The following is a 17,710-nucleotide window of genomic DNA, read 5'->3' as shown; positions in this document are numbered from 1 at the left end:
ACACATGAACACGTATGTTTACTGCAGCAGTATTCACAATAGCAAAGACTTGGAACCAACCCAAATGCCCATCAATGATAGCCTGGATGAAGAAAATGTGGCACATATATGCCATGGAATACTATGCAGCCATAAAAAAGGATGAGTTCATGTTCTTTGTAGGGACATGGATGAAGCTGGAAACCATCATTCTCAGCAAACTAACACAGGAACAGAAAACCAAACAGCACATGTTCTCACTCATAAGTGGAAGTTGAACAAGGAGAACACATGGACACAGGGAGGGAAGAACTACACACTGGGGCCTGCCAGGGGGTGGGGTCCTAGGGGAGGAATAGCATTAGGAGAAATACCTAATGTAGATGACGGGTTGATGGGTGCAGCAAACCATGGCATGTGTATACCTATGTAACAAACCTGCATGTTCTGCATATGTATCCCAGAACTTAAAGTATAATTAAAAAAAGAAAATCTAATATAAAACTACACTGCACAGCATTTTAATGCCTGCTTCCAAGATGTTTGCATTATAGTTGCATTATTTTAAAAATTTTTTCATCTCTAATCATTTTCTTTTCATTTTACAACTTCCCATACCTCTCCAGATGTGGCTGTCCAGCAGGGATATGTAAAATCACACTTACTTGATAGTTACTAGACACTTATTTAACATATTGGTATTTGAAAAGTGTACAGTAAGTCTACAGAAGAGAATCTTTAGAAGCAACTGTCCATACTGAGTAACAACTGTGTTTTTGTTTTAAAGTCTAATGACCTCTATTGACCTGTTTCAAAATTAAATATAGAAATCAGTAAAATATTTGCACGCAGTAACCTTAAAACTCAACCAGAATGTTATGAGCGTAAAGTGGTTCATTTTATTGTGTAGGCAAAGGAAATTTGAGTTTTTGTATGAAACACTGTAATATCAGAAAGAGAAAATTTCTTTATCTATATGCAGAATTTAATTCAGAATTTCTTTGATATTCAGGCTCCAGCATTAAGTTAGACCTCAGTTTGATCATTATAGTGTGTTTAAACATATTTATTATGCATATATACATATTTATTTTGTATTATAGATAATTGCTCATATCAGCCTCATTCCTGGATCTATTATAACCCAGTGATACCTTTAAAGACCCCAAAATTGGAGAATTTCTAGGTATGGTAGTTAATTCAGGAAGGACGCATTTAAACCACATGAGCAGATTTACTCAAAAATTCTTATAACCTTCAACCCTGTGCTTCAATCTTATTCTTAGTGTGACAGCTTAAATCTTTGGCTCTGCAGCCAGGAAGTGACGTCACCTTCAGATCTGGTGTTGTGCACTCATCTAACTCATCCTCTTGCCTACAGCCATGTTCCGTATCTGCTCTTGCCACACTATCCATGCAACTTACTTTTAGAGAAGTTTTCCTTGTGGATACATTGCAATACATGTGTGTTTTACTACTCATCGTATGCCCATAGCAATCCAGTACCTATCTTCTACCTGCTACATCCATGCTTTGCTAGTTACACTTATGTTCTGATTCTCACCTATGGTTTTCTTTCTCAGTTCACCTGTTTTTACTTTTTGTTTATATATACATATATTTTTTATACATATATACATATATATGTATGTATATAAAAACATACATAATCATGTGTGTGGAGGATTTAGGCATTTGAATTGTTATTTTTATGTTTGTTTTAGAAGTCCCTACTGTAAAGTTGCATCTTTATCTTTCTAATATTATTTGAATGCTAGAAATATTTTTAAATTTTTATTTTATTTTCTGGGATCCATGTGCAGAATGTGCAGGTTTGTTACACAGGTATATGTGTGCCATGGTGGTTTGCTGTGCCTATCAACCTGTCATCTAGGTCTTAAGCCCCACATGCATCCGGTGTTTGTCCTGATGTTCTCTCCCCACTTCATCTCCTGACAGGCTCCAGTGTGTGTTGTTTCTCTCCCTGTGTCCATGTGTCCTCATTTTTCAGTTCCCACTTATGAGGGAGGACATGTGGCATTTGTTTTTCTGTTCCTGTGTTAGTTTGTTGAGGATGATGGCTTCCAGTTTCATCCATGTCCTGGCAAAGGACATGAACTCATTCTTTTTTCATGACTACATAATACTCCATGGTGTATATGTGCCACATTTCCTTTATCTAGTCTATTATTTATAGGCATTTGGGTTGGTTCCATGTCTCTGCTAATGTAAATAGTGCTGCAATAAACATATGTGTGCATGTATCTTTATAGTAGAATGATTTGTATTCGTTTGGGTATATACCCAGTAATGGGATTGCTGGGTCAAATGGTATTTCTGGTTCTAGATCCTTGAGGAATCACCACGCTGTCTTCCCCAAGGGTCAAGCTAATTTACATTCCCACCAACAGTGTAAAAGTGTTCCTATTTCTCCACAGCCTCACCAACATCTGTTTTTTCTTGACTTTTTAGTAATCGCCATTCTGACTGGCATAAGATGGTATCTCATTGTAGTTTTGATTTGCATTTCTCTAATGATAAGTGATGTTGTGGGTTTTTTTATATATGTTTGTTGACCACATAAACGTCTTTTTTTGAGAAGTGTCTGTTCATATCCTTTGCCCACTTTCTGATGGTGATATTTTTCAGTTCTTTTTTAATTCAATTCAGCAAGAACAACACTTCTAAAAACCCTACAATTGTGCTGTACTTATACAAAAGTTTTCCTTCAGAAAACAATTTCTGCAAGTGATCAATTGTATTTACCCTTCATGGTGCTAGGGCTCTCACTAGATCTGTCCTCTTCTAACTCATTTCTCCAAAATGCACCCTTAATTGCAGCTATTGGCAGAGGCATGCTGTCCTCAGGGCAAGCCTGATGAGGAGCTGTCCACAAGGTTTGCATGCTCCAAAAGAGCTCTTTTAGATGCTTCCTGGTTTTAGTACCATGCTCATTCTCACAATTTCTTTCATGCCTATCATGGGGAAATAAGTCTCTCTGGAGCCACACCAGCTCCACTAGGTCATGGGTCTTTTGGTTTCATAGTTGCTCCCTGATTCTAAATTAATTTCAGTCAAAATAAACTCTAATTTAACAATATCCATTAGAAAAAAAAATGAATCTGGAGTTTAAACTCGCTGATACAGTTAATGCAATTGATAATCTGCTACTTGAAAAGCGTTTAAAATATACCAAAATGAGCATAAGAAATAATGAGTTTCTCATTTTTGGCAAATGAAGTGAGAGGTTCCATGTGAACCCTCTAGCTGAGCACATCTTGGAATTAACGTATGAATACCGCCTCCTGGAAATGAGACTAAAATGTAAATGAGCATAACGTATTTATTTTGAAAAAAGTATGCAAACAGCTATAACAAATAGATCACTTCACTTGCAGACCTCTTTTCCACTCAAGCAAATGGCTTTTGACTTAGAAACCTGACTTCTTTTTTATACTGCTGAGGAGCATTAGCTGACATAGTTTTTTATTATGTCTACTTAGGAATATCAAATTGCCTATAATCATAGAATTCATTGGTCTTTGTTTACTTAACTCAGATATGCTTCTTAAATATTCTTCTATCAGTGGATATGTCTTCTATCTGTGGATATGTTTTGCAGAGATTTATTGGTTACATTTTTCAACTGAACAGATTTATTTGGTATTTTATTAATTAAATTGGTGGCTGGGTTTGGGTGGCTCACACTTGTGATCTCAGCCCTTTGGGACATCTTGATGTGGGAGGATCACTTAGAGCCAGGAGATTGAGACCAGCCTGGACAACCGAATGAGATCTTGTCTCAAAATAAATAGTCTTGGATGTGATTCTTTTGCTTGGAAAGGCATTTCGACAAGATGCTTTCCCTGAGTCAATATGAGGTCTTCCAATGTCTTTAGTTGCTGTCATGTTCTCTCTGATGCACAATGTTTTCTTTGGAACCAAGTTGTCCCTAAAGTTCCGGAAACAATAACTTTATAAAAAGATGCTGCAAGACTTGTAAAATACCTCCTTTGGTATAAATCCTCCATTATCCTTAATCTTTCATTTCAAATTCAAACAATATTGCATTTCAAATCAAAATCTTAATTGTAAAAAGAGAAAGTTTTTACTTTCTTTCCTATTGCATTTTATTTCACCAAAATAATAATACCTTCAATTAATACTTATAATTATTTTATATCTCTTACAAGTAACAGGGAATTTAGAATTTCCAAATCTTTTTTTTTTCACTTTAAAGAGAGGAATGAAGGGTGGTGGAAAGGATATGGACTTGGAAAGGGAGTCTTTAAAATCTCTAGTTATGACCAGGAGGATATAAATATGCATAACTTTGGAAGGAAGACTATTTTTATATGTATTTTACATAAAGCTTATAATAATTACATCAAGATTCAAGCAGAATTAATTAATATTGCCAATTCTGATCACACTAGGCAATTTGAACTCTCATTCATTTAATAAAGATTTACTGAGCACCTTTTAGGAAGTGTTCTAGGCATGTGCAGTATATCAATGAAAAACACCAAATAAATAAATCCTTGCCCTTGTGAAGATTGTATTCTTACAGGTGAAGACAAACAATAAACAGAGAACATAATAAGAAAGTAAATTATATAGTATCTTAGAAGGTGATGAGTACTATGGGGGAAAATAAATTATATAGAGTAAGAGGAATCAGAAGTACTATGGTAGGGTCAGTGTATTAGTCAACTCAGGCTGCCATAACAAAATTCCACAGACTGAATGGATTAAACAACAGAAATTTACTTTATTACAGTTCTACAGGTTGGGAGTTCCAACATCAAGTTGCTTTCTCACTGTGTTTTCACATAGATCACACACACACACACACACACACACACACAGAGAGAGAGAGAGAGAGAGAGAGAGCTCTGGTGTCTCATCCTATAAGGACACTAAGATCACAGCCCCACTCTTATGACCATTTAACCTTAATTACTTAATTAGAAGCTCTATCACTAAATACAACCACATTAGGGGTTAGGACTTTAAAAGATGAATTTCAGGAGGACACATTAGTCCATAGCAGGAAGGCTGCAATTTGAAATAGAGTGGTCAGGGTTTGCCTTACCGAGAAGGTATATTTGCGTAAATTTTATAAGAGATATGAACTTAGCTATCCCAATATCTAGGGGGTGGCAGCCCAGGTATAAGGAGCAACTAGAGCAAAAGTAATAGCATGATATGCAAGAGCATTAGAAGATCAGTGAGGCAGGAGCAGAATGGGTTTTAGGGAGAAAGGTAGATGAGTTTTGAGAGATATTGGCAAGACCAGATCATACAGTACTTGGGTTTTCACCCTCAGAGAAATGAGACATCGGAGGATTGCTCTTCTAAGTCATGTTTTAATAGAGTCATTCAAGCTATGTTAAAAAAATAGACTTATGGGAGGGGTAAGTGAAGAGTGACTAAACTATTTAGGAAGCTGTTATTATGGTTGAGAGATGATGGTGCTTCAATGTGACAGAAGCTTGGTGACAGAGGTCACTGATGCTTTTACGACAGAGGTCATAAAAATGGTCAGAATTTGAAACTATTTAGAGGGTAAAACCAACAGCATTTGCTGAAAAACTGGATGTAAACAGTATGAGAGAAGAAGAATTCAAGGATGACTGTAAGATTTTTGACGTAACCAACTTAAGAATGGAGTTACCAGTTAAGTGACATAGAGAAGCCTGAGAAACCTTCATAACTGGACCAGATTGGGTAGAAATGAGATAAAGAGTTCCATTTGAGACACATTAAGTTGATGTACCTGTTAGACATCCAAATGGGATTTCAGGTAGGCATTTGGGTATATAAGTATAGTGTTTAAGTGAGAGGTTTAGCATAAAGTTATTGGCATATAAATAATTTAAAATATGAGACTGTATGTCAACTCCAAGAAAGTAAGTATAAAATAAAGAATAAAAATTATGAAAATAACGCCCTGGAGCATTGTAACAGTAAGAAGTTGCGGAGAAGAGAACCAGCCAAAGGCGGCAGAATGAAAGCAATCATTGAGGTGAAAGGAAAACAAAAATAATGCCATGCCATGGAAAACAAAGGAATAAAGCCTATCAAAGAAAAGGGTGGGCCTAATGAGCTGTGTCAGATGCTACCGAGATACCAAGTAAAATTAAGACTGAGAATTGATCATTAGTTTTAGCTATATGGAGGTCATTGGTAACCTTGACAATAGCAGTTTTGATGTAATGGTAAGCATCAGCATCAAAGTCTAACAAGAATGAGTTCCAGAGACAATAGGAGAAAAATTAATATAGACAACTCTTCCAAGAAATTTTTCTGCCAAGATAAGTGGAGATATCAACATAGTTTGAAGTCATAGATGCCATAATTTTCTAATGGATTGGAGTGAGACAGGGGAGAAAGAGAGGAGTCCAGATGGCCCGAAGATTGGGGATACAACATCTGTAAGAAAGCAATTGTCATTCCCCGGAGAAGAATACTGCAGAAATCTATTCAAATAATAATGTCTATTAATAATATGCCATTGAACATATGAGTCTGAAATCTATGGAAGAGGTTCATTAAAAATATTAGAGTTATCAGCATAGAGGGTATCTAAAACCATGAGGCTGAATAGCTCACCATGGAGTAAGAAAATGGAAAACACTAGAGCCAAGTTGTATCAGGAAGACAAAAAAAAATCAGCAATGGAGACTGATAAGGCATAGTCAGGTGGGAGAGAAACAGAAGTTAAGTTTTGAAAAGTGTTTCAAAGGATGATCAACTGTGTCAAAGGATGATGATCGTTCAAGTGAGATGAGTAACAGAGATCTGGCCTTAGGGTTTCAGTAACAGAGACCATTCATTGGTAATCTTGACAGAAGCCAGTATGATGGAAAACTGGAGGTAAGAGTCTGACTAGCATGGGTTTAAAAGAGAATGTAAGAAAAATAATTGCAGACAGTAAGTAATAGCATAAACAGCTCTCAAAAGAATCAGAGAAACTGAGTGAAGGCTGGAAGGAGAGGAAATGTTAACAGACCTTAGTTTTGTTTTTCGGATGCTTGTATGCCGATGGGAAACATCCATTAGAGATGTGGGAGAGAAAGGAAAAAAGGGCTGGTTCTTTTTCTCCATGATATCTTAAGAGGTTCACCCCTTAATAAGGGTAAAATTTCTTTAGTTTCTATTGGAGTAAAAAGTTGTAGGAATGCCCAGAGAGGAGATTAAGGATATAGGGGATTTTGCTAATGACAGATCATAAATTCCAACTGTCACAGTGGAAGAACTTCAAGAATGAGGGAGAGATATGAGCTGGGCAGAAAAGGAAATCGGCAGAATTCTCAGGAGGTTAGAATAAAAGGGATGAGGCTGGGCGCAGTGGCTCACGCCTGTAATCCCAGCACTCTGGGAGGCCGAGGCGGGTGGATCACGAGGTCAGGAGATCGAGACCATCCTGGCTAACACGGTGAAACCCCGTCTCTACTAAAAATACAAAAAAAAATTAGCCGGGCGTAATGGCAGGCGCCTGTAGTCCCAGCTACTCGGGAGGCTGAGGCAGGAGAATGGCGTGAACCCGGGAGGCGGAGCTTGCAGTGAGCCAAGATTGCGCCACTGCACTCCAGCCTGGGCGACAGAGCGAGACTCCGTCTCAAAAAAAAAAAAAAAGAATAAAAGGGATGAGCATGGTCCAGATGTCTGGAGTTACTTGAGATGACTTATATAAATATAAGTAAATTAAACAGTGATGTTAAGTCCTGGTGCTCCCAATGCAAGTATTGGTGATACAGTGTAAGTTCTGGGCTAGAGAAGGCTGAGCATTATCCGGGAAACCCTTCTTCTCTTCTGTATGTTTGTCAAGCATATCTTGGCATTTCACCAAGCTGTGGTCTGACCGTGGCCTTTCCCCCACCCACCTCTTAGACTTCAAGCGTACTGCTCAGTTGCCAGTGCAGCAAGAGGGAACAGAGTTTTGTTTTTTTTGTTTTTTCCACGTCTTCATGTCACTGCTTTAAAAAAGCACATCAGCCCTGCAGTGCTGTGCGATTTGTCGGGCAACTCACACTGCCTATGCTCTGAGCATTCACCTTTCACAGAGCTACTTATTTGGTAACATTCTTTTGGTACCTTTCAGAAGAGATTTTCGTGGAAAATCCAAGGCAATTTCATTCCACCTTGCTGTGGGGAAAACAGAATTGAGTCCTCAAATCAAGATCCCCAACTCCCACCCTGGCTCTACTGCTATGCCTACAAAGAAATCCAAGACTGATATAAATCCAGAGGATCTTTGCATGCTGTTAAGGGAGATTCTCCACATTCTGCCTTTTCACTCCTGTAACAAATGTTTAGAAACATTTCCTAGACAGCAGAGATGAATGAACAAGAAAAGCAGTCCCCAGTGAAGCATGCATGCCATGTAAAAATACTTCACTAATGGTAATGGTATTGACAAACAATGTTATGCCCTGACAAAAATTTAAATATAGTACAAAAATCACTCTAAGAAGAATTCAGTGTTTCTACTCAGATATCACAAAGTGTGTTTTTAAATTAGAGAGATATATTCTTAATTTGCTACTTGGAATTACCAAGTGACTAAATATGTTTGCCAGAACTGGGAGAGCAAACTGCTCAAGAAATTTCCTAGAAATTGAAAGAAAACTGTTTAAATTAGAGTTCTAATTGGCCCCTTAACTGGGGCTGAGAGATTCATGAAATAATTATTAGTGTACATAATGGCAAGTTTTGTGTAAAGATAAAATGAAAGAGTTCTAATTAACTCCAACAAACTTTGACATATGTAAGTGCTTACTCCCTGAAGATTGATGTTCATTTTACTAATGACACTGGAGGTGACACCATGACCATGTGTGGTGAGGAAATATGCATTAGCCTGCTGATTCTCTCAGTAGCATTAATATTCTTGATTGCCGTTTGTAGCATTTTTCCAGTCCTCCTAATGACATGAAATTTCCTTCCTTTCTATAGTCCCAGAAATCATAACAGGGGACATGGAGTCAGCCATGGCTGTGGACCTAAATCCCTGGGTGGAATATGAATTTCGAGTGGTGGCCACCAACCCTATTGGGACAGGAGATCCAAGTACCCCATCTCGAATGATCCGCACAAATGAAGCAGGTAAAAATTTGGAAGAGTCAGATTGGATTTGGTATGCTTCTAATCACCTTGAAAGTGAGTTGAATTAACCATAATTGCTCCATTGCTTGCCTTAGCATAATTTGTCCTGATTCGTCTACCTAAACATCAAAAAATTATTTTCTTTAAAATAATTATTTCATTTTATTTGTTCTCAGAACTTTTTCTCCTTGTTTCCACAAATACAGTCATCTAAATGCTTCAATTTTCTCCCAATCCTTGTACTCATCTTCAGGTTACCATGAAATTGAAGCAGTTCATTTATTCTTCTAATAATATGCTCATTCAATATAGCGTACCCTTAAGATTCAGAATAAATCGGCTCACCTTCTTTTTCGCCAGTGATACTTTACTTGAATTACAGTGTACTTCCTTAGAACTCTTTTATGTTACCCTTCACCACCAAACCCATATAAATTGCACTTTGCAAATAGTAAACATTGTCCTTCCTTGACCTACTGGCTTCTTGAAGTTTATATGTAAAATAAATACCAATTTGCTTTTTTTTCTTTTTTTTTTTTTTTGAGATGGAGTCTCGCTCTGTCGCCCAGGCTGGAGTGCAGTGGTGCAATCTCGGCTCACTGCAAGCTCCGCCTCCCGGGTTCACACCATTCACCTGCCTCAGCCTCTCCGAGTAGCTGGGACTATAGGTGCCTGCCACCACTCCTGGCTAATTTTTTGTATTTTTAGTAGAGACGGGGTTTCACCATGGTCTCGATCTCCTGACCTCGTGATCCGCCCACCTCGGCCTCCCAAAGTGCTGGGATTACAGGCGTGAGCCACCTTGCCCGGCCCCAATCTGCTCCTTGACTTTGAAAACATTACATTTTTCTCAGCTTTTAGAAAAAACATGTCTGATAAAATGTTTCTAATGACTGAGAAATTAACAGCTCTATTTGAATTTTAAGATATCTTGCCTGTCACCTGGAAGGAGCAGAAAAATAAAGAAATAAGGAATACAGAAATTTTCTCAGTAGATTTTTTATGACTTTGGACAGAGTCTTATTGAGGTCTTTTATGTCCCTCTAATGTTGTATATTAAGAAAGTATCTGGTTACACACTTACTTAGGGGAACACAGACATTAATAATGTTGATAAGAACAATATGAAAACAACAGAAAGAGGAGGATCAGGGATAGGTACAGGGAGAAAAAAATAATAAATGCTAATGTTTTTATGCTCAATGATAATATATGAGTCTCAAATGAAAGTGCACTGAAAATGAAGGTTTGTCATATATGTTCACTGTCCTATATTGAAACCTAGAACAGTGTTTGGTACTGGTACTCAACGTGTCGTATTTTTAAAGGAAACAATTTTTTCCTTTATATCCCCCTACACACACCAGTATATAGGTCAGATACACATGTACATACAAGACTAAGAATTAACTGTGTCCATTGTGTATTATAGTTACAGAACTGAACCAAAAATATGACTTTGGACCTCTAACAAATGAAACAAAGCTTATAATCATTAAAATAAACTATCAAAACAGTTGACTTTTTCTCTAAAACATATTATGGCCAGGAAGGAAGGAAGGAAGGAAGGAAGGAAGGAAGGAGGAAGGGAGGGAGGGAGGGAGGGAGGGAGGAGGGAGGGAGGGAGCAAGGGAGGAGGGAGGAAGGGAGGAGGGGAGGAAGGGAGGGAGGGAGGGAAAAGAAAGAAAAAAATCCCAAGATGGTCCACTAGACCAGACAAATGGAAGAGCTCCTATTGAAGGACCCAGAGGACTAGCGTGCTCCTAACAGATCTTCACAGGGAAGGCACTGAGAGTGGACAGAGGGAAGACACAGAGGCTGGGCTGATTGAGGGAGAACACTGGGACCCCTACGCGGGGCTACAGCACACCCGGACTTATTTCTGGCCCCCAACAGCTCTGGGGGAATTGGTGAGTTGAACTGGCAAGGAGCAACCCACTCTTGCCACAGGCCTCTGGAACCCCAGCAGAAGGAGACCCCCTAGACCACCACGGACTCTGGACTTGGCAGGGAGAGCTGCATACAGAAGTGGCAGGAGCTGCAAGCCAGCTGATGTGGAGCCCAGAGGGTTTGGTGCAAGAGCATCTGTAGTGAAGCATGGTCAGGGATGGCCATCCCGCTAGGTTCAATTTGCTCCATAGGAGACTTTAGCCCTAGGGGAACTTTCTGTCTGTCCTGAATTCTGTAAGGCAGTTTTGCGCATCAGATGGGGCCAGTCCCACCTGAGCAACACCTTAGTCTGCTGTCCTCTCCCAGGGCCTCAGTATGGCCACGCCTGCTTGCAGGGCACCCTTGGGAGCCTTGAGAGGCCTCACAATAGCTTCTGCTGTGGCAGACCCTGACTGAAAGGCAGAGACCTTAAGCGGGGCGGCTCCTATGGCCACTCACCAGCCTGCACAGTCTTTCCCCAGACTGCAGCCACAGCGTCCCCGACATCCCTCCATGGGGCAACTCCCACATGAGTTTGCTGGGCGTGTCTGCTTAGGGGTAGGGGTGGGGATTTGGGTTTGCTTTCCTTGCCCTGACAGCGCCTGGTAGTACAGTCTGCTCCTCCTTCCCCTGCCAACCACCATTGCAGACAGAGTCTTGGTGGGTATAGAGCCAGCAAGCCCTGCCCCAACAAGTACCCGACACTTGCGTTAAGAATGCGCAGATGACAGCGGATCCTCCCCAACCCTGAGTGACCCCTCCGGCTTGCAGAGCAGAGAAGGCACCCAGACCTGCACCTGTTAGTGCCCCGGCTCCAGCCAACACCACCTCCAGTGCAAGCAGGCACACAATTGTCATCAGGCACCCCCCACCACCACCCTCGCCCCAGGCCCAACCCAGACTGCATTGCCTCCGCCACTGTGGTGAATGTCCCCAGGGAGACAGGCACCCAGGAACCCACTAGCACTCAAAAATAGAAAGATTCAATATCATTTAAATGAACATACTGCCCAAAGCAATTTATAGAGTTCATGGTATTTCTATTAAACTACCACTGACATTCTTCACTGAACTACCAAAACTATTTTAAAATTCATATGAACCGAAAAAGAGTCCAAATAGCGAAGGCAATTCTAAGCAAAAAGAAGAAAGCCGGAGGCAACACGTTACCCAACTTCAAACTATACTACAGGGCTACAGTAACCAAAACAGCATGGTACTGGTACGAAAACAGACATATAGATGAGTGGAACAGAATAGACAGTGCAGAAATATGGACTTACTCCTACAACCATCTGATTTCCGACAAACCTGACAAAAACAAGCACTGGGGAAAGGATTCCCTATTCAATAAATGGTGCTGAGATAACTGGCTAGCCATATGCAGAAGATTGAAACTGGACCACTTCCTTTCACCATATACAAAAATTAACTCAAGATAGTTAAAGACTTAAATGTAATATACAAAACTATCAAAACCCTAGAAAACAACCTAGGTAATACTATTCTGGTCATAGGAACAGGCAAAGATTTCATGATGAAGATGACAAAAGCAATTACAATAAAAACAAAAATTGACAAATGGGATCCAATTAAACTTAACAGCTTCTGCACAGCAAAAGAAACCGTCAACAGAGTAAACATATAACCCACAGAATATGATAAAATTTTTGCAAACTCTGTATCTGATATAGGTCTAATATCCAGCATCTATAAGGAACTTACATTTACAAGAAAAAAACAAACAGCCCCATTAAAAAGTGTGCAAAGGACATGTGTAGACACTTTTCAAAAGAAGACATACATGTGGCCAACAATCACATGAGAAAAAGCTCAACATCACTGATCATCAGAGAAATGCAAAATGCAATGATATTAAAACCACAAATGAGATACCATTTCATGCCAGTCACAATGGCAATTACTAAAATGTCAAAAAATCACAGATGCTGGCAAGGTTGCAGAGAAAAAGGAACAGTTATACACTGTTGGTGGGAGTATAAATTAGGTCAACCATTGTGGAAGAAAGTGTGACAACTCCTCAAAGACCTAAAAATAGAAATAATACTCGACCCGATACTCCCATTACTGGGTATACACTCAAAGGCTTAATACCTGGGTGATGAAATAATCTGTACAACAAACCCCCATGTCACAAGTTTACCTATGTAACAAACCTGCACATGTACCCATGAACTTAAAAGTTTAATTGCCAAAAAAATCCACATGATCAAATTATCACATTAAAAGTAAATAACAATACAAAAGATGTTCAGTTTTTTTTCCATATAAACAACCAAAAAAAAAAAGGTAAAATGGTTTAAATATGTTGGAAAAGATTCATCCACAGAAAATCCAACTTCTCCACTTTTGTGATTTGCCTATTGTAAGTTGTTTTTTCTGCTACCTTTTCAGTAGCATGAATTTTAAATTAAACATTAATTGCCTGGTTAGATTTTCATGCATCCATAAAACCAGCCATGCTTTCATTGTGTACAGGTGTTCATTAATTAAGAGCATAACAGGTTAGTTGTTCTTCATTTTATGTACTCACTGTGCAGATACTGAAATGACTGCCAATAGTAGTACTTATGCTCCCATATTTTCTAAAAAGCGCTGCCTTACTTTGCATATTGTTAATTGTGTTTAAACAAAGGCAAAGATTACTGCCTAATTCAGAGGCTCTCTATAAATATTCATTTCAAAAATAAATAATCCATTTGGGATGAATAATCCTTTTCAACTTTTTATGGTATAAATCTCCTTGTGCTATTAAAAAGCATTTTAGCAAGATCACTTTTACATTTCAAGCTAAAGTGTATTCAGATTATGCATTTTAAAAGAATGTCTGTTTCTGCAGCTACCTCGATCATGTATTGCCTGTCTGTCTTTCATCATGAGTTCTATATACATGACATACTTTAGTCCATTAAAATCTTATGGAAGAGAAGTAGCATGAAAAATGCACGAAGTACTCTCCTTTGAAAGTGAGTTGAGGACGGTTTGTATTGCGTACTTTACGCTTCCTGTACTGTGGTACTACATAGGGTTAGAGCTACTAATGGTGTTGAACCAAGTGTTGAGTTATGTGCCTGTTTTGTCAGGCAGCACAGATTTAAAGAGACATTGACATCTGGAGACATCCTCTCAAATGATGCACTCTTCCTCTATTAAGTACATATCCCATATTTTAAAAGATAATGCTGTTCTAAAGAGCCAACTAAACTGAAAACAGAGATGCTTGGGAGAAAAAAGGTCTCACATTAGGGATGTTGAATTGAAAGTGGTATGCCTCTTTAAGGTTCACTTATTTAATAGAATATTCTAAATTCCAAAGCAGTGTAGTGAACCATTTCTCTCATAGAATTGCTCCTTTTCTGCATGCCAAAAAACAGAATTTTTCTTTACAATTTTTCTGAAGAGTATATTTTGAATTTTCTGGTCATCAAGAAATACTTGGTCAGGCATGGTGGCTCACGCCTATAATCTCAGCACTTTGGGACACTGAAGCATAGCGATCATCTGAGCCCAGGAATTCAAGACCAGCCTGGCCAACATGGCAAAAACCATTTCTGCTAAACATAACAAAAATCAGCCAGGCATGGTGGCACACGCCTGTAATTTTAGCTATTCAGATGACGGAGGCATGAGAACCCGGGAGGCTGAGGTTGCACTGAGCAGACATTGCACCACTGCACTCTAGCCTGGGTGACAGAGTGAGACTCTCTCAAAAAAAAAAAAAAAAAAAAAAAAAGGAAAGAAACACTCTTGATAGTCAGCAAAGCTAAGATAAATTGGTTCAGTCCAATTTCTTAGTATTAGGATGTCAAAATAATAATACAACTATATATTTTTATGCACACATTTCATTTTTAATTTATGTGGGTATACAGTAGGTAGATACATTTTGGGGTTACATGAGATATTTTGATACAGGCATACAATGCTTAGTAATCCTATCAGCATAAATAAGGTATTCCCCTCAAGCGTCTATCCTTTGTGTTTCAAACAATCCAATAATACACTTTCAGTCAGTTTAAAATGTACAATTAAATTATTTTCTTACTATAGTCACCCTGTTATGCTAGCAAATACTAGGTCTTATTTATTTTTCTAACTATTTTTTTATATCCATTAACCATCTTCCCTTCCCCCCAGCCCCCACTGCCAACTACACTTCCCAGCCTCTGGTAACCATCCTTCTACTCTCTATTTACATGAGTTCGATTGTTTTAATTTTTAGCTCTTACCAGTGAGTGAGAACATGTGATGTTTGTCTTTCCGTGCCTGGCTTATTTCACTTAACATGATGATCTCCAGATCCATCCATGTTGTTGTAAATGACAGGATTTCATTCTTTTGTATGGCTCAATAATACTACACTGTGTACAAGTACCACATTTTCTTTATCCATTCATCTGCTGATGGACATTTAAGTTGCTTCTAGATATTGGCTATGGTGAATATTACTGCAATAAACGTGGGAGTGCAGATATCATTTCAAAAAACTAATTTCCTTTCTTTTGGGTGTATAACTAGGAGTGGGATTGCTAGATCATACGGTAGCTCTATCTTTAGTTTTCTGAGAAACCTCCAAACTGTTCTCCATAGTGTTATACTAATTTATGTCCCCACCAACAGTGTATGAGGGTTCCCTTTTCTCTAGACCCTCACTAGCATTTGTTATTGCCTGCCTTTTGGATATAAGCCATGTAAACTGGGGTGAAATTATATCTTATTGAAGTTTTGATTTGCATTCCCCTGATGATCAATGATCTCAAGCACATTTTCATATGCCTGTTTGCCATTTATATGTCTTCTTTTGAGAAATGTCTATTCAAATATTTTGCCCATTTTTTGAATTGGATTTAATTTTTTTCCTATAAAATTGTTTGACTTCTTTATATATTCTGTTTATTAATCCTTTGGCAGATAGGTAGTTTGCAAATATTTTCTCCCATTCTGTGGGTTGTCTCTTCACTTGTTTACTGTTTCCTTTGCTGTGCAGAAGCTTTTTAAATTATCCCATTTGTCTATTTTTGCTTTAGTTTCCTGTGCTTGTGGTATATTGCTCAAGAAGTCATTGTCTTGCAGAGTTTCCCCAATGTTTTCCTGTAGTAGTTTCATATTTTGAGGTCTTAGATTTAAATCTTTAATACATTTTGATTTGATTTTTATATGGCAAGAGATAAGAGTCTAGCTTCATTTTTCTGCATATAGATATCCAGTTTTCCCAGAACTATTTAGTGAAGAGACTGTCCTTTCCTTGATGTATGTTGAGAAATTTATTGAAAATAAGTTCATTGTAGATGTATGGATTTATTTGGGGGTCCTCTATTCTGTTCCATTGGTCCATGCATCTGTTTTCATGCCAGTGCCATGCTGTTTTGATCACTGTAGCTCTCAAGTATAATTTGAAGTCTGGTAATGTGATTCCACCAGTTTCGTTCTTTTTGCTTAGGATAGTTTTGGCTATTCTAGCTCTTTTGTGATCTGGTATAAACTTAAGAATTGTTTTTTCTATTTCTGTGAAGAATATCATTGTTATTTTGATAGGGATTGCATTAAATCTCTAGATTGCTTTAGATAGTATGGACATTTTAACAATATTGTTTCTTACAATTCATGAACATGAAATGTCTTTCTATTATTTTGTGTCCTTTTCAATTTATTGAATCAGTGCTTTACAGTTTTCATTATAGAGATATTTCATTTATTTGGTTAATTCCTAAGTGTATTTTATTTGTAGCTATTGTAAATAAGTTTCTTGATTTCTTTTTCAGATTGTTCACAGTTTGCATATAAAAATGCTACTGATTTTTGTATGTTGATTTTGTATCCTGAAAATTTACCACATTTGTTCATCAGTTCTAATTGTTTTTTGATGGAGTATTTAGATTTTCCCAAACATAAGATTATATCATCTGCAAACAAGAAAAAGTTGATGTCTTCCTTTCCAATTTGGATGCCTTTTATATCTTTCTCTTGTCTGATTGCTCTAGCTAGGACTTCCAGTAATATGTTGAAAAACAGTAGTGAAAGTGGGCATCCTTGTCATGTTCCAGATCTAGGAGGAAAGGCTTTCAGTCTTTCCCCACTTAATATAATACTAGCTGTGAGTTCATCATATATGATTTTTATGATATTGAGTTATATTCGCTCTATACCCAGTTTGTTGAGAATTTTTATGATGAAGAGATGCTGAATTTTATCAAATGCTTTTTCAACATCAATTGAAATGGTCATAGGTGTTTTGTCCTTCATTCTGTTGGTATAATGTATCACATTGACTTATTTGTGTATGTTGAATTTGCCTTGCATCCCAGGGATAAATTCCACTTGGTCATGATGAATGAACTTTTTAATGTGTTATTGAATTCAGTTTGCTGGTATTTTGTTGAGAAATTTTGCATTGATACTTATCAGTGATACCAGCCTATAGGTTTTTTTTCTTTTTTGATATGTCTTTGTCTATTTTTGGTACCAGGGTAATACTGGCCTCATAGAATGAATTTGGAAGTGTTCCCTCCTTCTCTATTTTTTGAAATAGTTTGAGTAGGATTGGTTTTAGTTCTTTTTTAAATGTTTGGTAGAATTCAGCAGTGAAGCCATTGAGTCTGAGGCTTCTTTTTTTTTTCTCTGGATGCCCATTTATTACAGCTTCAATCATACATTATTGATCTGCTTAAGT

General features: G+C 38.0%; 1 protein-coding gene across 2 annotated transcripts in view; it reads left to right on the top strand.

Annotated features, from left to right (window-relative positions):
* The window catches only part of CNTN5 (contactin 5), a 1,343,728-nt gene that overhangs the window by 1,252,434 nt on the left and 73,584 nt on the right, over positions 1 to 17,710 (top strand). For both annotated transcript variants that reach the window (XM_003253028.3, XM_003253029.3), the window contains one exon: positions 8,941 to 9,090. In XM_003253028.3, coding sequence (XP_003253076.1) covers positions 8,941 to 9,090 — 150 coding nt within the window. The remainder of the gene's footprint in view (positions 1 to 8,940; positions 9,091 to 17,710) is intronic.

Source organism: Nomascus leucogenys, chromosome 15 (assembly GCF_006542625.1).
Source record: "Nomascus leucogenys isolate Asia chromosome 15, Asia_NLE_v1, whole genome shotgun sequence".
Taxonomy (NCBI): Eukaryota; Metazoa; Chordata; class Mammalia; order Primates; family Hylobatidae; genus Nomascus; species Nomascus leucogenys.
The sequence above is the reverse complement of the archived record's forward strand: the minus strand, read 5'-3'. Positions and strand labels throughout refer to the sequence as shown.